Below are 23,047 nucleotides of genomic sequence, written 5' to 3' on the forward strand. Positions count from 1 at the left end.
CCTAGCCACTCAGTTAAATTATATTATGTCTGAAAGCTTCCTCTCACAAGGGACTGTTTTGACCATCTGTCACCATGGCTTTCAACAAGGAGAAATTAGACCTCTGATCTTGGAAGGACATTCTGTCCAAGTCAATCATCTGAGTGTGTCTTTTTCTGAGATATAGTGATGTGTTCATGTGTAATAGAGGAGCGCAGTCTGAAGATAACTGGTAAGTCGGTGTAAAGAGATGAACTCTTTCTCCAGATTAATTTTTTCTCTGCACCTACCCTTTCCCCGTCCTCTTGAGATAAAAGTGTCCTCTGTAAATTAGTGCAGATTTATAATCAAGGCTGTCATTACTATGGTTATTGTTATTAAAATTAATGTTATTCATTACAGTATTTGAAAATTATGGACAAACAGTGACTTCAAAAGTTGTCATACAAACCTTATAAAGCAAAGACTATATAAATTAAATCATATTTTTTATTTTCACTTATCTTGAGCACACACACACACACACACACACACACACACACACACACACACACACACACACACACACACACACACACACACACACACACACACACACACACACACACACACACACACACACACACACACACACACACACAGACAGACACACACAGACAATAAATTCACATTTATTTTTAAGAAAGAAAACTTTATTAGTGATTTATAAACAAAACACATTACCACTGTATCCATTTAGGTAAAATTAAAAAAGTCAGAAAATAAATGAAATAAATGAAATTTACTACTTCACTGTCACGGTTGATGAGCGGGTGTACAAAAAAAGGGTTTTACAACAGGTCTTGGGCTTGTCCATTTTGGACAGCACACTTCCACCATAGTTCACCACCATACATCGGGTAAGAATGACAGCATGAACGCTCACTAAACACAAGCATACAATACATATACGTTTTTTTTACACTGGAATTTTTTTTTTGGTAATTTTCCTTTTTTTCTGGAGTGAAAGGGAAGTGAAAGCTCATCATAGGATCATACATATTTCAGTTACAATATTACAGTGTTAGTTAGATCATCATGTCAAAGCCAGACACAGAGTGTTTTTTTTTTTTTTTTTTGCCTTTTTTCTTGCTTTGCTTGTTCTCAAAAGCAAAAATCAAAGTTGATAAAAGAAAAATAATAAACTTGCGTTGAAAGGTATCACACTATAGCATTTACAAATATCTAAAGAGGTTTAGTGGATGCCATACAACATCTGTGGAGCGTGAAGATTGTAGTACATAGATGTTTGGCAGACAGAAGTACATAGAAATATCTCCTGTGCAAGTAATGAAGAAAAATGATGATACAAAAGAATAAAATCATAGCCATCTATCTATTTATATATATATTTCTCTATATAGTATGTGTTTCCTTAGAGCAGTACATGCAGCAGCCACTTAATGGAGTGACGTCATACAGAGCCGCAAAACTTTGGGGACGTGGCAACAAGTTACAGGCAGGGGAGTGGAACCAACAGAAGCAGGTCTTGAGGAACAAGTGCATCTCCTTTTTCAATATCTCCTGAGAGAGGATTGGTGGGATACAGCTGAGGGATAGAGATCCCTGTAGATGCCTGTATTTTTAGCAGTTTTCAATAACTAATGTAGAGACAATCTATGACAATTCTACGCTACATTTACAGCGTACATAAAAGCTAATATATGACTCAACGAACCTAAACAATCAATTTGGAGAACAACCTTCTTCTCTTGTACATGGAGGCAGAGGGCCAGCCCACGGCACCTATTACCTCACTTTCTCCTCGTCCTCCACCCCTATAATCAGCCTCATCCCACCTGGTCCCCTCTCATCTGTGGTTACAAACAGGAAATGAACAGCGTACTTGCAAGTTAAAAGCACTGAACCTTTGTGCACATAGAGAGACATCTGACAAGAGTTCAGGGCATAGACCCCCCTCCCCCTCCCCCCTCCCCCCTGAGTGGGCTTCCCCTGGCCTCATCCACATTACTCCATGCTGTTCTCAGCACACCACAATGTTCAGAGCAGCAGGGTCTGCAGGGGGTCTGTGCGAGGGTTAGGTGTAGCACAAATGGGAGTGGTAATGACAAGCAAAACGCAGTTAAAGCTATGAGGAAGAAAATAAAAAAGCCAGAGTATGCGATAGTGAATCTCTTTAGAGAAAAAAGATCAAGTCCACAAACTTCATCATCACATGAAGAGGCAGACAGTGGGATGGGTGACAGTAGGGGAAAAGGCAGTTGGGGGAGGGGAGGATGGCTTGTGGCAGCTTAGGGCAGGTACAAGGAGGCGAGCAATTGTAAACTCAAAGTTGTTGGGTAAGGATTGGTTGCTACCAAACATTCAAAGCAGAAAGCATCAGGCTTTTGCTGCAGCAGAGGGAGAAGTGGTGTTAACAAGATCTCAAGCCTAATATTCTTTAAGGTTTGACCAGAGTCCGCTGCCTGAAAGCGAAGTCTCAAGCCAGCTGAGCTGGACTCTCCCCTCTGTGATCCTCAGAAGAGTGTGAGGTATCCTCTCATCTCTCCATCTTTTTTGTGCTCTCTGCATTCCTCAGTCGGGCTTCTGGCTTGAGATGAAGCGCTCTGTGTCCTTCCTAAGCAGTGAGCAGACACAGAGTGATTACAAAGGATGCTGCTTGCATCCTGAGAGAGTTGTTGTACACATGCGCATCACGTTGGCAACTGTGCAGGGCAAAAAGCTTGCAGTGTCAAGATTGAAAGAAGATGTGAGTTGATTTTCCTCATTTTTTTATTTCTCTCCATCTCTCAAAGTCCCCAAGTGCTTTCCATGTCTACTTTGTCATGGGAAGTGTGTATGCATGTTTGAATGTGTGAGCATGCATGTGTGTGCATGTGGTTTCATTGAGATCTCAGGAAACACTGTTGGTTAATACCATAGGACTCTGCAGCAGTGTCATGTAAGCCTTAGTTTCAGTGACTCTCCTGTGCTATTTACAAGTAGTGTGTGTCCAGCTCCAGATGGCTAACATCTGTCCCAATCTTCTTTGTCGTTCTTCTTTTCCTTAGCTGGCACAGAGCTTTTTGTTGTTCTTGTACAAAGTATTTGTCTTCTCTCAGAGAGAATGGTTTACACATCATAGTTGGGGAGGGGTTAAGACAGAGGTGCCAACATGTCCAGTGGGTAAAGGGAGAAAAATTCAAGATGGGGGCAAAGAGTCGCCCTTTCTTGTTAAAAAAATGACTGACATGAGTTGACTCTGGGTGTTTAGGCACATAGGGGCATGGAGTAATAATCAATATTTTGTATTGTTTATCAAGGCAAGGTTATTAATTAACCTTAGTAGGGACTGAAGTTGAGATAAATCTTGGTAAGGCCAGTTTTATAACATATAGAACTTTAGAATATCTTCAGCGTAAATAGGTGATACATGAAATTTGTTATCTACGTATAATAGTATCCACATTTTCTTCTTGCCCAGTGGACTTTGGTTGGTACCTCTGTTTTAACAACGCCCTTTACTTCTTTGCTATATCCTTCTGCTCCTCTACTCATCTCCATCATCCTTCCCCTTATCCTTCTTGTCTTTCTTCTCCTTCTTCTTCTTCTTCTTCTTCTTGGCCTCCTCCTTCTTTCCAAAGGTGATGAAATCGCTCTTGTCGTCCTCTCCGCCCTGGTTCTGTCTGATGGATATTATAGCGGGGGAGCCAGGAATGATGAAGGCTTCTGGGGGAACCTCACCAGGTTTCAGGTGCTGCGGGGGTGCTCCAGGACCACCTGGGCCATAGCGAAAGTGCCAGCTGTTACTGTCTACGCCAGCACCCATTGGAGGGGACACCTCTCCCCCTTCAGGATCTGAGGAAACATAAAAAAACATGTGATGGGTTAATATTTGCTTCAAACAGAAATGTTTTCTTCCTCACTGACAACATCAAATTTGAAGTCATTATACAGTACTCCAGGCACTAAAATTTTATTATCAAATTGAAATTTCTTGAGATTCTGGTATTTTGCATCTTATCTATGGTTGTACCCCTCAATACATATTATGAATGCTGTGTCACCAAACTAGCTTGAAAGCAAAACTTCCCAGTATCTGAGGTACAGAGTATGGTCTGTGTCCATGCATGCAAAATTAAGGAGTACAGTTCATAAAAATAGGAGATGTCATTCATAAGGGAGGTTAATATTTATGAGGAAATGTATCAGTCTCTGAAGAGAAGGTGTTAATATGAGCAGGTAGGTACTGTAAAGTGGGGATTTTAAACTAATTGGCAAAAAAAAGGTTTATAATAGATCTGTGAACATATTATTATCTGACATTCTTTCAAAAAAACATATTTATTGGTGACACATTAAGTATAGATTTCTAATGAATACAGAGTGGCTTATTTAAAGCTGAACTTTGCTGATCTGCTACAACTGTAGAGTACACCAATTGCGAGGATGATCCTTCATTTTGCATTTCATTGGATTTTTCATTTAATGAGTCCTTCAACATCAGTGTCACATAACTTTCTTAGAATGTTTGTCTAATATTTAAACTGCGCCTATTGATTTACAGAGCATGCATGATGAGGCAGTATCAGTGAATGAGCGTAAAGTTAGCCGCTGCAAAGCAAAGGCACTGTGCAAATCAGCCCTTCACTTTTATCTCAATAAATGGTGCTCACTCTGTAAAAAACCTCAGACTACAAGGAAAGATCATTCATGTCCACAGCAGACACTGTAAAATAAAATCGGTCAATAATGAGTGGCATGGCCATAAGAAACAGCCATGACATGCTATAACAGGGCGGATGGGAACTAAATGGGAGGTCTCTAATTGGGCAATGAATCAAGGCTCCCTCTAGGCCAAAGCTAACATGCTTAGCACTGTGTTATAAAACATTAAGCCCTTTATCATAATTTTAAAGGCAGAGAAAGGTAATAACGTAAAGCTGTAAAGTTTTAGCAAACCCTTTTTATTACATTTGAGTTTTATCAGATACCGTTCTTTAAATCATACACAGGAAGACGTTGTGTGTTAAACTGATTTGTGTTTCAGTGTTCAACGAGCGGAATCATTCCACTATAATGTGTATCGTGAATACACTAAAACTTGTACAAAAAAAGGACACTGGATAGAACAGAGGATGCAAATAAAAATAAAGTGAATCATTCAGTAAATTACATTATTGTATGATAGTGTGTCTATATGTTAACAATGTCTGTGTGAAGGGTATAACAAAACTAAGCACAGTCTACCAGCAGTGACCTACTTGTCACAACTTGCCTCACGTGGTCCTTTTATTTCTTTTACTCCATTCCTGAGCTCTTTCTAAAGGGGATATTGAACTGAGCATGGTGCCATCCAACCAGAAGGAACAGTGTCTGGAAGATAAGCCTGACCTCATGCATACTCAGAATACAGAATAGCAACCTATAATCTTATTTTACCTCATCAGACTCCAAATATATGCTCTTTGTTCAGAAAGTTAACTGTCATCATGATTAGAAGTGGCACATTGAAGATGAAAATAAAAAAGGACTTTGCATTGACAAGGGTTTGCCAATGTTAATTGTAAATATGATGAAATGGGTGACACATTAATCATCATATTGCATCATTGAGACACAAGATAAGTATCATATGATGTTAATGCATTTATTACTTATGCAGAATGAGGAATAATAAATACTAATGCAGTCACAAGTCACTAAAATCAATACGGTTTGATTTTGAATTGATGAGTTTATAATGTACCTATTTCATATATCATCCCTCTTTAGTTTTAATTTCTGCTGGGATTTACATTTTGCTAACTCTTCTTCATTCATACATTTCTTATATTTTTCCATTTTTAATTATCAGCACTCAGTGACAACTGCTCACAGACAAGACATTCAGTAAATCCATGGCAAACATGATGTCTCCTGCTGGGCATACAATCCAGATCAGTCTTAGAGGAAAAGAGCTGCTGTTAATCTTCTCCCTCTGCAGGGAAACTATCCAAATTGAGGCAGACAATGGCATTGCATTTTCTTTTTCTTGGGAAGTTAAAGATTGCAGGACTTCCAGGTTGACATTTTTATTTTTCTAGCTATAACAATGCAAACTGAACAATGTTGACATGTCCACTGTTTTGGGCTCAAATGAACAAGATATTTGATAATTCCTCCTTGAATTTACATTATGATGACATTATTATCATTATTATTATTTTGAGATAATAACTGCTACATTGAGAAAAGGCAGGTCAGGTTTTTCAATAAAGAACATAATTCTGCATTACTGCCCTTGTCAGAATTGTCATTTTCAATATCACTTAAATTCCCTCAAATATATTTATGTAATCATGTTGGGACTGTCACACAAGAATTAAATGGGTCATGCATTTGAATTGTTTCACATCACTATTTTCCCAAAAGCTCTCCTACTTTCAGCGACTTTGACAACAAAGCTGCAAGAGCCACCGAGAGGAGACAGAAGTTGACAAAGAGACTGAGGAGATTAGGACGAGACGGACAGGACTGGACTAGATCCAGCCACTGCTTCCTCCACACGGTGACACAGAGACAGCCAGAGTCACAGTCTTTTAGGAGGCGAGAGTCTTCCCCAAACTGATAAGTCCTCATCTGACTCCCTGAGCATAAACATGACCCTTTTCCTGTAAACTCAAAAAGACGGCAGAAAAAGGAGAACAATGGTGCAAAAAATACTGATGAAAAAACTGGTGCAATACTGGCATTCATGCTTTCAGGTGTCCAACCTCCTGCCTCTAAGAAATTACCTATCTAACTCAATGTGAAAACTTGATGAGACACCAGTGCCCCCATGGAAACTCACAGACATAAACAAAACAAAACAACACCCTCAGGAGCGATGAGTCATGCCGAGAGCAGAATAACAGATCGGGGTAAGTCAGGGCAGTGTAAATCTCTCGAAAGGGTCAATGTATCTGTCTGTATTTAAATGAAAAGACAAAACAAATCATAAAACACTCTGCAGTCCCGCAGCTGCAACACAAAAGGTCACATCATAGTTCTCACTGCTGTGAGGGACTCTTTTGTTATAATCTAAAATACATTTATCATGATATTACAAAAGTAACTGTGTGGTATTTGACCTTTGATAGCAGCTCCCTCTCTATTTAACCCCTTTCATGTTTCCTCACGCTGCATGACTTTTCACACTTGTTCTTTGTCTCTTCATTCATGATAAGAATACCAGACCTGCCTAAAACTGATGTCTATACCGCCATTGCTTCCATCTGATTTGTTAATGTCTGTTGTAGAGCAAAACTACATCTCTCCTCTCCTCTCCAACCTGCCCCTATCTTTTCCCTGCCAACCTCTCTCTCTCTCTCTCTTTCTCTCTCTCTATTGCTCATTTCCCCTGACCTTTAAACTAATCTTGCGTGAAACTCAGCCAGCAAACACCCATCGCTCCCAGTTATTGACAAAAGTCTTAATCATGCCTATCAGTGTTTATGCTAACATTAATGTGATTGGGTGTTAAACAGCTTGTCCATCAGATAACTACCAGGCACATTAGCACTGAGTGTGGTTTATTTGTTGCCTCCAACTTCAACACTCTCTCTATGTATCTGTGACTTACGCAATTTGAAACCCTCTCTATTTGAAATGCTTGAGTGACACAAGTCCTTTTAATTCATTATTTTGTATAACAGATTGTGATTTCCTACATATCTCCCTCCGAGTTTTTAATCTTGGGAGTCTTCAGCACTGCATCTCTGTGTGTGACTGTCCCTTTGCTCCCCTGTTCCGCCCGAGGTTTTCACAGCCGCTTAAAATCACCAAAGCTCCATTTTGCCACGTCTACTTTATTCATCCCCTTGTCTCGCCCTACCGTCGGCCAGTTGGGCAGAAGCGCAGTAGAGCGCAGTGCAGCGTTACATAAGGAGCTGAGGGGGAGGAGGAAGAGGAGGAAGGAGAGGGGCCAGGAAGTACAAGGATGCAGATATGAAACATAATGCTCAGCACCAAAAATGAAGGTGGGGGGAAGGAAAAAAAGGGATACATAAATCTAAAGGTGCAACTATTGTTTCTCACCCATTCTATGCTGTGGAGAAATATGTGATTGTTTTCAATGTCAGCTGGGACCACACCTTTTTTCAGATAAACCCTGTTCTGTTTGTGTTATGTGACGCATGTGCTTATTTTGATGAAAAATTAAAGATCAAAATAATATTTTACTGTATTTTCAAAACCAATTTTTCATTACTGTAACAGTTTCACTGATGACTCTGCAGGTGAAAGTTTTTATGCCTGCATAAGTTACTATACATTCCCCAATCTGCTAGCAATAAATGGAAGTTTGAAAAATGCATTATAATAGCTATTTGCTCCTTTTTTTTAAAGTAATTATGCCCTTGATATGAATACTTGAGTATAAAATTGTGTGTGTCTGTTAGTGTTTCACGCCAGGTTGAGCACCTTGCTGTCTGCTCCCAGATGAATCATGTGGCAGACGGTGGATGCAAGCATTCCCAAGTGACAGGACTCAACACAAAAAATAAACCAATTGTAGGTGTACAGTTAGTGTGGGGTTTAGTGTGCATTTATGAGGAATGTGTGTATAAATGCTAGGATACAACAAAATTGAAAAAATGTATTTTATCTCAGGTGCGAAAAAGAGGCAGAGAGCAGGGTGGGGAAAACAGCGACAGCAAAGGTAAAGTAAATAACAGAGAACAGGTAACAGATGGGGCAGGGGGATTCAGTGGCAGAAACAGTGACAGCTTTGAGACTGTTCTACATTGCCTTACTGAATTGTGCCAGTTTTCATATCAAACACAACAACTAGAGAATGCAGCTCTGAGGTAAGACACTTGCTTTGAATTGAATCAACTGTTTTTATCTCTTCTTAAACCTATCTCTTTGTGCCTTTCTAATCCAACTCAGAGATATCCCTCAAAATGTTCTCAATAACGATAAAGATAGGTCATGTTCGTATGCTACCTAGAAGTTCATATGGCTGAGGCTGTGGTGTAGCACAGTCATTCCTCAATGGATTGCCTTGACAGGTGTGTGCTGCAGTTATCACTGTTAAATTAAATCACACCTGTCTCCCTCTTTTCCTCTGTGAACATGTTTTAGTATTTATAGGAGAGTACAAACTGCAGTGAAACAAAAAACAGTAAACCTGCATCCACCTCTGCAGTACACCAACGCCCCAGTGAATGTAGGTCATTCTCTTTCCTTTACTCACTGCTCTGCTCTCTTCTCCACTTTACACCTCTTACCTCCAACTGTCACTTTCCTATCTCACCCCTCCCTCTTTTAACTTTGTCACTCCCCTGTGGTCGGCTTTAGCTTTGGCTTATGTATGTGCGTTTTTGTCAACACCCACTTTTGTCTTGTCCTTCACCTGATGCCAGAACACCCCCCCCCCCCCCCCCCCCCCCCTTTCAGCACCTTTTGTCTCCCACCATATGTTTGCACTCCCTGCTAAATAACAGCAACACCTCCCTCCCTCTATCTCCTGCCAATATTAGGGGCCATGAATGGTTGCCATGGAAACTACATCCTCCAGTGAGGCAATAGGACATTGGTAGGAGTCATGGTGACAGTGCTTGTGCTGATGGAGAATAATGCTGCAAGCTCTCTCTCTCTCTCCCTCTCCCTCTCTCTTTCTGTCTGGTCCAACCACTCTCCCCTAGCAACAGCCGCCTCATACGGCTTCCTCTCTCTTCCATTTACAGAGCTTTCGCTACAATCAATCATATGTACTCCCCACCCAAACAGTTTATGCCCCCCCGCTTCTGTACCTTACAAACCACTTGATCCTTTTTTGCTTATTCTTGTTTCCTTTCAAAGCCTTGCTTTGAATTTTGATGCAATTCTGCAAAGTTTTCTTTGAATCACTGTGTGCCCTTGGTTTCAAGAAAAAGCTGTGAAATAGAGGGAGAAACAGAGAAGGAAGACAAAGATGGAATGGGAAAAAAGAGAGGGAGAGAGAGTTGGACAGCAAGCGGAAACCCTGATTTCATTAATGTGGGTCTGTTAATCTGGGCGTGGGCTGCGCTCCATCTGTCACAGCAGGAGTGGCACACAAATGCGAACAGCCAAAACATGCTCATGGCGACACAGCCAAGAGCATAGACAGAGGAACATACACATAAAGAACCCCGCAAAAATAAGATTCAACAGCACAGAGACACAAATCCAAATGTTTGCAAAAATCAGAGAGGAAGAAACAGGGGCCTTGTTGATTTACCTCTGAGTCTTACATCGAAGCAAAAAATAGACTGTGAGGCACAACAGCACCCTGTAGGTTAAACAACAAACCAAACTCCCATATACTTCTGCTCCTCACCTCAGGACCACAGCCTGCCTAACCAACAGGATGATTTAGATATAAATAGCACAGACTATGAGTCATAGTGATGTGACAGGCCACATTGAATCAATATCTCCATATCTCTTTTTTTATGTGGCAAAATAAAGAGAACCAACATGAAAGTCAGAACATAAATCTCTCTAAATCTTGTCCACCAGACAACAGCTTTAGATGTTAATGCTTGATGTGTTATCTAACATAAACCTGAAATTATCCAAAACAAACCCTAGAACCTGAAACTTCTTTAGCCCTCAGCTAATATTTCTATTATTATGACCAACAATGAGATAAAGAAAGGACAGTTAGCCCTAGGGTAAAGCAAGATTAGCATGCACACAATGTGTTAGGCTTTATTAGACCACCTTATATCCTCACCAGCTGATCTTGTTGCCACAGACCCACCCTAAAGACGTCACCATTGCCTGTTTTGCTCTTTCTCACTCTATCTATCTTCCTATCGCTCATGTTTTGAAGTGCCTCCAGGCTGTAAGTCCTCAGCCAAGGCAAGAAATCAATGGCAGAGCGGAGGAGGCTGTGTGTGCGCGTGTGGATAGGAAGGGACAGTAGTTAGTGTGTGGGCAGTTTGTCTGCCTGCCCAGCCCGCCACCTCCTGTCTCTAAAAGACTGACTAGTCTTTATGTTCTCTATTCTCATTTTAACTTAATTTTCCCAAAAAATAAACAACATCTTTATCGAAACTTAGTTGTGTCATCCTTGCTCAAGTCCTGTCATTGTACATATATTTGTCTAGATATCACACTTGCTTCCTCCTGCATTGTCCTCTATAAGGCAACTCTTTCCTCCAGTTCAATATTAGTCCATGCTAACCTCACTCCCCTGTCATCACAAAAAGTTGACAGCTGAATCCTCAATATAGCACTGAGGGTGCTGACATCTTATCTCATATGAAGTACATCTTTGGTCATAAATCAAAAGATTTACAATTTACAATGTCCATGAGATTTAATCTAGAACTGAGTAAGCTTTTGTTTGCAGTTTGTTGTGCTTCAATGTGAAAGTTTTTACAGCACTGTTTTCTAAAAGCTTCAGTGCAGTGACTGATATTGGATGTAGTTGGCCAGGTAGATGTAGAATTATGTGTTTTTCTCTTCTGTTAATAACATTTTAGCCACGAGTGCAGAAGTGCAAACCTTTCCTGTCATCAAAAGTTACATAGCAAAATAAGAATAGATCACCATCTTCATGTGCTAGGTGCAAACTCCCCATATCAGTCTTTTCAACCCTTGAAATATTTCTGTTAACCTCAAAGATACAATTCTCCAACAGTTGTACAACGTTGAATTTACAGTAGACTGAATGGTTATCAAGCAACAGGCTAAGATCATGCGTGTCCAAGCTTACAGCTGATCCATAGCAGCACTGCCAATAAGTACTGTTTTCTTTTGAACACTTGGAATTAGATTCAAATTTGCAATTTAATGAAACTGAAATGCCTGCTGGCTTAAATTCTCCTACATAGGAGCAGTATTAAATTATATTATCATCGAAATTCTTAGTATTTAGAAAATATGTCATTCACAGAAACATTAGGTTAAATGTCAATACATAGAATATTTGGTAACTTAATAAATGGCATATAACAATATCGAACATGTCTTTTTTTGTTGCCAACATCACACATTCAAAGTTCTTCTTGTGTGTATACATTAAAAGAGCTGAGAGAGTGTGAGTGAGAGATCCACAAAAGAGTGAGTAATTATTCTTATTTTCTAATTTATTCTCTTGTTTGTCCTCTGTGGCCCAGTGGCTTATGCTTCTGTAAACACTTTGCTGATAATCCAATCGACTTTTAACTCATTCTCTTTACCCTTTTTTCCTCTGTATTGTCTCCCTTCTTGTTGCAGCGAGCAGAGATATCCATCTACGCCTACGTTGCCTGTGTCATTTCCGCTCCCTGCGGCAGTGGGAAGTGTTTGGAGTGGGCCGGGGCGATCTCGTATCTGATACCTAGATTCTCCTCCTTTCATTATGTGTTTTGGTAAGTTTTTGAGGAATGTACAGTTCTTATTATAAGAAAGTATAAGCCTATGTTGTGTGCATCTGTGTCATACAGTATGTGTTGCACTGAGGTACATTAACTGTATGTACTTGTCACAATTTTGGAGCTTTAGGCTTGGTCCATGTGTGCTTAGCAGACCTCTTACTTTATTTTATGTTTCTATTCTACTTTGACTGGTTTAGGTGAGAGTAACTTGACTGATTCTTACCAGCGGCACTGGATGCAGTTGGCCAGTTCTGAACCAGGACCCCTTGGGCTCCTTGCATCACTGAAGACTCCTCCATATGCACCGAACTGGAACAGAAAACACAAATATGCACATATAACATGCTGCAAATGTATGCCTTCCAATTTAAAAAAATAAACCATACATGGGAATTGACATGGGAAACTGAATGTTGTGATTATTTCATGGACAAATACAGACGCACAACATATGTACCTTTCTCATCTCTTTATGTTTCCTCTAAAGCACAATATTTTAAATTAAATCGTATGCACTCTGTGTGTGGGGACATGTTTGGGATACAGCAACCACACTCTCAGAAATGCAACACTGAGATTAGGATTAAAGCATTCACCCTACATTTTCCTCACATTCTCTGGATTATGGATTACAGATGGCTGTTCCTACATTTTCACACTCGCTCTGTGAGATTTCAGCACCCTCCCCTTGACTGAAAAAAACGACGCACTCTCAGAACAGAAACAGGAATACTGCAACACTCACTGCCAGTACCATATCTCAAAAAGGGGAGGAAGATGTTTTCTAGCTCTGACACTGAAATTTTAGTCAACATATTAGTGCATCTTTGCAAAGGTCCATTTGTCTCTTATAGTGAAAAACAGAAGGGAATCATCTCTCTTGAAGGGTCAGTTCATTCAAGTAACACAAACACTCTACAGCCTGGTTAACAATAACAGGATATCTAACCGTACATACACTAATATCTTTCTTTGAAATGGCTGCTCCAGCAATTTAATAGTAACCTCTCTGATGATAGATCTTGGAAGCAGATTTTTGTTGTTTTTAGCCCTAATTAATCTCTTAGGGGAAATTCAGGTTTACACAATTTTATTGAGAGACTTGCTATTCACACACATACGCCCTAAGATACAAACATGCACCAACAGGATCTTGGGACATGCACTGCCCTGAGCAATTTGGTGGTTTGGTGCCAAGGGCACCTTGGCAGTGCTCGGGAAGTGAATTGGCACCTATCCAGCAATAAGAATGATTTAGATACTTTGATCCTCACAAGGACCTGAGATGGCGACCCTCTTGTTTTTCCCACCAAGTCTGTACGCATTGAGCTGCTACAGACTGAGGAATGTAGTTAAAGACTGTATTCCTTATCTTGTACAAAATTAAAGAGTTAATTATAATACAAAACTTAAACTTTAAAAACTTATTATTCTAAAAGTACCACTTAATAATATCTCCCTACTGTTTGCTCCTAATGTATTCACCCGTAATATTTCCTCAGAGTCTCTGAGTGTAAAACCAAGTCTCTCTGCTCTTCTGAGGCATTGTCTTACTTCTTGAAAACCCAAAGCTTTCCGTCTTTATTTGAGATCTGTATTACATTAACTATGAGCCCAGTTAAAAGATGGCTGAATTTAGATTCATGTATAAAGCTGTTCTGCAAGGATAACAAAAAAGATGGAGGTGGAGACCATTTTAAGTGCTGCTAAGCAACAGCATCATCAAGGCACTCTAATAAAATATTAATGGCAACACTGGTGATGATGATACACTTCTCAGCTAATGTCAGCCCTCGTTCTCATTGCTCATCATCTCATTCTTTCCTCCAGCCTCTAAGCACAGGCCTTCTCAGCTTTGAAACCTTATTGTAAGGCTACATTTGTATTCTTTCAATTCAAAACTATAATGACCTACAAATAACAGTAGGGACGAAATGTTTTGCAATCCATCAAAATGTGACATTCAATAGGTCATTTCCATTACATGGTTTTGCATCCAAAATCTCTTATGAAAGCTGTGATTATAGATGCACAATTAGTGGAGCTTGGTAATGGGACATGGGGGATTGTCAACTTAAAGCACATCAGAGGTAGTGAGTCACTTGACATATTTCGCATATTGGACTGGTTAACACAAGCACATTAACTCTCATTAATCCCTGCTGTAATTATGAGGGAATTTGTGTATCATTAGCAACACTCAGATGGTGCACGGCCTTTAGTCTGATATCAACATCAGGCTGCACACATAAATACTTACAGTATACATAGTATGTTTATCTACAGTATACAGATAATGAATAATATGTCCTTTATTCATGTATTATATATCTATCTAAATAATTGAAAGGATAAAAATACTAAGGCACGGTGGATAACAGGTAGGTAGAGAACTCATTAAGACAGTGACTTTTTGTGTAATTATGGTGCCATCTCATTAGCATGACCCTTGTTTTGGTTGGGTCCATCTGATCCCACAGCAGGTGAGAGCAGTACCTTATGGATAATGTGACCACTGGTGTGGCCACGTAGCAAACCTCACGTTCCTGATAGGCTATGTTTCCACCTGACTATCTGCCCTTCATCTTCCACTGACCCCCTCTCTGTCTTCTCCCCCCTCCTGTCAGTCCTCCATCTGTCGATGGAAATATTGGGAGATCATATTTCATTTGTCCTTACTGTGCTGCTTCTCTCACAATTTTACTTTCAATTGTTTTAGATGTTTTCAATCAAATGTAGATAGTATTGTGTTTCATCATATACTAATGTAACTATAAATCTAATAGCAACGTACTGTACATACAATTCTAAATGTAATTGAGTAAATGTGTATTATAATTTTTTAATTCCACCCTTTTTTCCCTCAGGACTGAAACTACATACGAGTAATGGCTGGCAGAAAAGAATAATTCAAACAACCTTCCTGGAAAAAGCGAGCAGGTAAACCTAAATGTCTCACCTGGCTCTCTATAACAATATGATTTGGGCTTTGAAGACATCAATAAATGTTGCCTGGCAGCCAAATCATAGAGACACTCTGTTCATTTTTCACGTTGAAATGGTTTATTCCACATCACCAAACTGCCTACCACTGTATATTCACCACCCTCTCTCCTGGGCTCTCGTGCGACTAAAATGGATTTAGTGAAATGTCAAGAGTGGATTAGACTGTGTGGTAGACCTCAATGTCAGCTCAACATCATCATCATCAACAACAACAAGCTTCTTGGTAGCAAGCTAGCAGACTTCTTAGTTTAAAGTTATTCTCACTTGGTCTGTACTGCAGAGTGACAGAGATTGTAGCTTTGAAATGTCAAAAGACTGACTTGCTTTCACAACCATCACTTCTGATTATACAGTGCGTTCTTATGGTTTACATCTTAAATTGTGGATCATGCCTCAATGGAATCCTGAAGTTGAGTAGAATATTAGACGATATGTTCACCACTCCCAAAACAACTCTATACTTGTCTCTTAATAAAATGTTCGGAAGAAGTGATTAGGATCAGTGTTAGGAAAGCGGGTGGTGCTAGAATGGGGCAGGATTTGGTTATTTTCCCACTCTCATCATGTGAAACAATAGTGGGATAGTCTTATGTTCTTTAACAAAAACATAATGAAAGATATGGGTGTGGTATGATGGGAAATGAAAAAAAAAAAAAAGAAGTTCTTACCTCTGCATTACACCGCCTGCTCTCAGGGAGGCTGAATATCTCCAGTCCCCACTCTGCACTTTGGGCTGCAAGAGAGAGTAAGAGGAGTTGAGTCTTAAGTACAGGCGAAAACCAATACCAGTTCATTAATAAGTCATGGGAAGAACTGCTAGTGCATGTGCGTCACACATACACAATCTCAGTCTCACACACACACACACACACACACACACACACACACACACACACACACACACACACACACACACACACACACACACACACACACACACACACACACACACACACACACACACACACACACACACACACACACACACACACAAACACACACATACAGAGCCATGGTAGTGACAGCTTGCCCCTGTCTTTGGAAAGAAGAAAAAGATTAATTGTATTGTGTGGATGAACATATCTTCTTCTTCTTGGCCACTTCTTCACAAAAAAACCCCCACAAAAAAAATGTTAATCAAATGACCTTCAGAGATTTAGCAGCCCAATGACCACGGTACTGTGATATGTAGGTCCTGAGGCTACATGTCCTCGGTTTGTCCCCTAGACCAAGCTTGTTGTGCTACAGTCTACAACCATGGAAATCATGCAGAACTCTTCTGTATCTTTTGATAATGTATTATAGAAAATTCCATTGCCTTTTGTATTTTTCCGCTATCCCCCCACACCCTTGTTTATCCTGCTTCAGTATATAAAACCTCCTCTCCTGTGCTTTTCAGTTCCTTCATCCTTAATCTGACACATCTCACCGTGGTAATTTAAGAGCCTGGTCTACATTTTAAGATTAAACCAGCGCCATCCTTAATTTCTCTCCTGTGAAGGTCACAGGTGCAGGAAGGAGGGGACAGGTGAGGGCAGATACAGCATTAACCCCCTGAGCCCTGCATCCAGACATGGACACATCACAACAGAGGGATGAATAGGGGCATTTTAGGGACACCATTATAACCTCCACCTGTTTGTACATGTTTGAGCTATGGTAAATTATGCTTGAACACCAATATAAGGAAGAGACAATAAAAGAAAACCTGACTAAATGGGGTCAGAAGACATTAATTTGTTTGCGGTTGAGATGAAACCACATAGCCGATATCATATTCTTTTTTTCTATGATCTCAATATGAACGATTGACAGAAATAAAACAATCTGACCAAGAACACTAGATTCTTTCTGCTTGGCCATGCAGTTCAGATGAGACCCATTTGCAACCCCATTTCCTTTCAGATATGACAGATGTTCACTTGCTGCTGAAACCGCATTGACCTCTATGAGTCTGCAGTGGACATTCATCACCCTTGAAATCCAATATTTGGTCTTAATGAGAGAAGCCTGGTATTCCTCCTGGAGCCATTCAAACACAGCAGAGTGTCTACAGGGATAGCGAGCACTGCAACAATGAAGACACTTATCCACACTAGAAACTCAGGGTACACCTGATTATTTGAGGAAAATCACTCATCAAAAGGCAATCAGTGCCTGGATTCACAAGTAAAATTCATCTTCAAAGGGTGCTTGTTGGGCATAAAAACTCAGTTTCATAAAAAGTAGTGAGAAAAAAAACAACAAAAAACAACCAAAAACAAAATGAGAGCAGATTGTCTACAAATGGGGCTAAACGGATTTGCTAAATGTGTGTCCTGTTGCAGCATGGCAGTGGCCAAAGGGAGAGATCTGCTTGTCCGTATGGTGTTCATGGGGGTAAATAAAAACACACACAGTTGCACAAACACACTCATGATACAAGCATCTGGAATCTGAACATGTTCACAGTCTGATACAATCTTTAGGGAAGATAGATAGTAGCAAAGTCAACAAAGCTCTGACTCATACTGAGGATGATAAATCGATGCAATTCATTCTATCATTTTAAATAGAGAAAAAATAGGAGCACAAAGAACAACTCCATTGGGTATTAGTGTATTAATTTCCTCCCCTCGATGTACATGTTTAATAAAGGAGTACGGAAAGCGTTTTGTTTGGCCACTCAATCATTTTCTCGCCTTTTCTCTCCACTCTTCCCTCTCCCTCTGAGTGAACGCTCCTAGCATGGATACAGAGCTTACACCTCCGCCATCACCACTGTGTCCAATCACCTTTCATCCCCCGCCTCATCCACGCAGAGCCAGCCAATCCAAGCAAAGTGCTGAGAAACACATCGCTCCCAGTTAATTACATAGCAAGAACAAACATGACTGGCATTTAATGAGGAACATGTCAAGTGATAACAGAACAATTACCTTAAATATTTCCCTGCTCATCTTTTTATCTCTTATATTCTGTTTATGTCCATCAACCTTTTACATTGAATAATAATTCCATGAAAGTAGAAATGAAGCTCTTATCTTAATTAAACTCAGACACAGTCTCTTCCTCATGCCAGCATTTTTCGCCAATTCCCAAACTCTGGCTTACTGCTCAGTACCAGAGAGGTACGTGACCAGAACAGGGTATTTTGGTGCAGTGGGATTGGTGGCCCTCGTAGCTGGCGAAGGCTGCACTATTTCCCAGACTAAGTGAATGCCCTCTGGACTTGAAAATTGTTGCATAGAACCCACAGAAGACAAATAACAATGCCTGTGTGGGGTCATAGGTGAACAAACTACTGAAATATTCTATTTTGGAAAAGAGATTAAGGTAACAGGGAACAGAAAAAGAGTCAAAGAGGATGATTAAAGAAATAATCCATCTACAACTGTAGCAGGTGTGAGGCATACACAAAGATGCCAAATCCAGCAAGTCACAGAGCACCCACCTACCCACTCAAATAAATACACAACCAAGAAAAGCTACCCACACTTCTGCTTGCCAGCTTTCTATCTAATCTTAAGAAAGAGACCTGAAGAGAAGTGACACTTAATTTAACGCCAAGTAAAGGTTATAGATGAACCTTACACATAAACAAAATGGGCTTTCAGATATGTTAAAGATTCTACATAACTAATACAATAATGGAAGTATTGCACATCTCATTCACTTAGAGCTAGAAAAAATCAATCTGAGAAAGCTGCAGGAAAATAGCAGTTTTTGAAGCATCCCAGGCCAGAAGAGGATCTGAGATGCTTCAGCAGCTCAGAAGCTATAAATGTCAAATGCAATCCTACTGCAAGAGCAACGCCCAAGAGCAAAACCTGTACCATAAGAGAATTCTCCTTTATGGAGCTTGTCTGCCTGGATGTTATTTACTATTATGAGGCAATCAAACCTGAACACATATTGCAGAGGGCACACACCTGAATGGCAGTTGCGTCCGGCATACTGAGACGCCGTACAAATAACTGGCTCTGTCCGCTATGACTGGTGACGTAGCCCGAGCCCCATGTGCCACTGTGAGGCCGCCCCGTGTTGTAGAACATAAAAGTGTCACTTCCTGATGTAGCAGTCAGACATGTCTTGTAACAGTATGTTTTTGTCAAAGATCCATTTCCCCGCACTTCAATATAATGCGGTTCCACTTTGAGGTCACGGCGCAGGGCCACATTGCTGTTTTGTTGCACTCCACCAACAACACCTCCTCCTGCACCTGCACCTGCACCTGCACCTGCACCTGCACCTGCAGATGCAGCTGCAGCTCTTCCTCCACCGCCACCTGCTGAGGTGCCCCCCTCAGGCACACTCTTCTTGGACACACAACATGGGGAGCAGGAGCCAGGCTGGGTGCAGTAGGCATGGCAACGCACAATGGCCAACACGAAGATGGTGACCAGGAACACGAAAGTTGTGGCACAAAGAGCAATAATAAGGTAGAGGGTGACATTGGAAAACATGAGAGGGCTGTTGGGCCTGATGATGCGCTTGGGGTCAGGGACCAACTTCGGTGGGAGCTCCATCACGTGCACATGGATGGTGGCGGTGGAGGAGAGCGACGGGAGGCCGTTATCTCGCACCAGCACTGTCAATACAAAGGAGGTGGAGTTGTCCTCTATGACCCGCCTGGTGGTACGGATCTCACCTGTGTGCTCATGCACCTTGAACAGGTCAAGGTCTGCGTTGGTCTGGCCTAGGGAGTAGAGCAACCAAGCATTCTGCCCAGCATCACCATCCCACGCTGTTACCTTACTAACCAACACTCCTGCTTCTGCATTTTTTAACAGTGTCTCTGTGGTGCGGCTCCCATTGGCAGGAGGGTAGACTATCCTGGGTGTATGGTCATTATGATCCATGATGTAAACATACACTGTGACAACACGGCTGAGGGGAGGCACACCATTGTCCTGGGCTTTAATCTGAAAGTGAAACTCTCTCAGCTTCTCAAAGTCAAAGGCTCGCAGAGCGTAGGCCTCACCTGTATTAGGTTTGATGCTGACGTAGCTGGCTACAGGGATACCATGGTTGTTGTCATTGAGGACAGTGTAGGTGATGCGGGCATTTTCTCCAGTGTCACCGTCTGTGGCCTTGACAACACAGAGAGGTGCACTTGGGGCATTGTTCTCTGTAATATAAACAGTATATGAAGTTTGTTCAAAGCGAGGTGGGTTATCATTCACGTCTGCAACGTCCACCTTAAAGGTCATATGAGAGGACAGAGGTGGAGTGCCTCCATCCACAGCGCTGACAGTGACATTGTAGGATGAGATGGTTTCCCGGTCCAGGAAGGCAGATGTGACGATGGTGTAGTGGTTCCGGAAGGACTTGATCCTAAAAGGCAAATTGGGCATGATCTCCAGGGTGACTTGTTTATTTAGCACAGAGTCTCGGTCGTTCACACTGATCAATGCTACCACTGTGTCAGCCCGAGCGTCCTCGCGTACAGGGCTGGAGAGTGAAGACAGCACAATCTCAGGAATGTTGTCATTTACATCCAAAACTTCTACAACTACTTTACAGTGCACTGCAACTGGTGCTGGGCCCTTATCCATGGCCTGTATATACATTTCATATGAGTTTGTCTCCTCATAGTCTATATTATTTTTCACACGTATTTCTCCTGTGTCTGTGTCCATGGAGAACATCTGTCTGACTCTTTCTGGTGTGTAACTGCTAAAGGAGTAAAAAACTTCACCATTTGAGCCCTCATCAGGATCTGTTGCGTTTAACTTGATTACAAGTGCGCCCTTGGGAGAGTTTTCAGATAGTTTTATTTTATACACGGAGCTGTCAAACGCAGGCACGTTGTCATTGGCATCAAGGATGCGGACATTGATTTTGGCCGTACCAGTTCTCTGCGGGGTGCCTCCGTCCATAGCTGTCAGGATTAGCTGATGAGAGGGCATCTGCTCGCGGTCAAAGGGCTTTTTGAGAATCAGCTCGATGTGCTTATTATCAGAGAAGGGTTTAATGGTGTCTAGAGCGAGGTGGTCGTTTGGGCTGAGGCGGTACTGCTTCACAGAGTTGGAACCGTCATCTGCATCCTGAGCTCCCTCGATGTGGAACCTGGACCCGGTGAGAGCGGACTCAGACACCTCCAGCTGATATTCATCTCTAGGGAACTGGGGCGCGTTATCGTTCACGTCCACAATCTCCACCTCCACGTTGTGCACCTCCAGCGGGTTCTCCAAAACCACCTCCAAGTTGCGTGAACAGGTGCCACCAAATTCGCAAACTGTCTCTCGGTCGATGCGGTCACTCACCACCAGCTTTCCGGTTTTGTGATTGATGGTGAAATATCTGCGGCCACTGTCCGACGTGATTCTGATACGCCTGGTAGAAAGTTTATTCACGTCCAGACCCAAATCCCGTACAATGTCACCGACAAGTGCTCCATTCTCCAGCTCCTCTGGGATGGAGTATCGAAATTGTGCATTTGTAAGGCCACTGAGAATGAAAAGAACAAAATAAAAGCAAAAAGGCACACTCTCCTTTACACTGTAACAGCATCGCGCCGTCACAGCCATCGCAGGAAGGCAGAATTTGCAGACGGGTTGGAGAAATCTTTCCGCCTTCTCAGCTTGCTGTACGTCCCCACCCGCCTCATTAAAAACGGGGAAATAGTCCGCGCAGAACTCCGGCTATGTGCAGGACGACCACTGCATCCTCTCCGGTGTCTGTTTAAAGACGTTTTTCTCCTGTGCATCCATGTTTGCCTCTGCTGTATTGTTGTTTTTAAATTTCTCTCTCCTCCAAGCAGAGCTGACTTTCACTGATGCTGCCTATTGGTCTCCCTCTCTCTCTCTCTCCTCCTGCGATGTGGTGATGGTGTATGTGGGCAAAAAAGGGGGGGGGGATTCGCTCAAACGTTGCTGACTGCATTTCAGCACCTCCGATGAAATGATCGAGCACCCTCATAAAAAAGCCTAAAAGACGAAAAGACTCCGGAGTTTTATCAGTAAACGAATCTGAACGCCAAACATGAAGCAGTCAAAGTCATCTGCACGCTGATCTCGTTTCAATTAATTCGACACAATCGTCCCCCCTGTTTTTTTTTGTTTTTTTTTTTGTCAGCGCCACCGCCCTTTTCATTGTGCGCTGGGAAACTGATTTATGAACCAGCCTGGAGATTAGACTTATACTCGCTGATGCAAATCAACGATTGCATCGGGACCCTCCAAACTGAGAGGCACATTTCGGATATATGGTATTACCACATTTTAGAAAACAGACAAACATATTCAACCAGCTGTGCAAAGATTTGTTTTCTCTCGAAAAGACTACTGTAAGCTTTGCTGCAGAAGCTCTCACAACAAGCCATGGGAATCAGAGAGAAGGACAGATACGTTTTCAGCAGCGGTGTTGAAAGCGTGTTAGAGGAGATCCTGTACCAGAGAAACAGTGGGGTGGGTCCGACTGTTCACCCTGTGTATGTTTATCTGTTTTACGCGTTTGAAACAGAGAACCCGGAGAACCCTTAAAATCTGCATAGTGTCTTCCCCTTCATTCTATAAACCTTCCCTCACAGTGTCAGTTAACGAGATATGGGTGCTGCAGACAGAGCCCTTTGCGCCACAGGTTCATTCACACAGGGCACACAAAGCATGTGACGTCATGAGTGGAGACGATGCCTGCCTGGTCACAGACAAGATGCTCCAGATGTGACCCCTTTTCACATCTGGCAATAACACGACGCTGTCCACACTAGATAGACAGTAATAGTTATGTACACAAAAATTAACCAC

General features: G+C 41.6%; 1 protein-coding gene across 22 annotated transcripts in view; it reads right to left on the bottom strand.

Annotated features, from left to right (window-relative positions):
* Nucleotides 1–649: 649 nt before the first annotated feature.
* Nucleotides 650–23,047, bottom strand: part of LOC132981979 (protocadherin alpha-C2-like) — a 173,709-nt gene continuing 151,311 nt past the window's right edge. For 21 of the 22 annotated variants that reach the window (XM_061048184.1, XM_061048182.1, XM_061048181.1 and 18 more), the window contains exons 2-4: nucleotides 15,986–16,050; nucleotides 12,535–12,620; nucleotides 650–3,816 (exon numbers count right to left, since the gene is read on the bottom strand). In XM_061048184.1, the coding sequence (XP_060904167.1) occupies nucleotides 3,509–3,816; nucleotides 12,535–12,620; nucleotides 15,986–16,050 (459 nt within the window). In that variant the 3' untranslated portion in view covers nucleotides 650–3,508. Of the gene's footprint in view, nucleotides 3,817–12,534; nucleotides 12,621–15,985; nucleotides 16,051–19,228; nucleotides 22,139–23,047 lie in introns of those variants that run through there. The other variant, XM_061048164.1, reaches the window with a different exon arrangement.

The sequence above is a fragment of the Labrus mixtus genome, chromosome 10 (assembly GCF_963584025.1).
Source record: "Labrus mixtus chromosome 10, fLabMix1.1, whole genome shotgun sequence".
NCBI classification, from domain to species: Eukaryota; Metazoa; Chordata; class Actinopteri; order Labriformes; family Labridae; genus Labrus; species Labrus mixtus.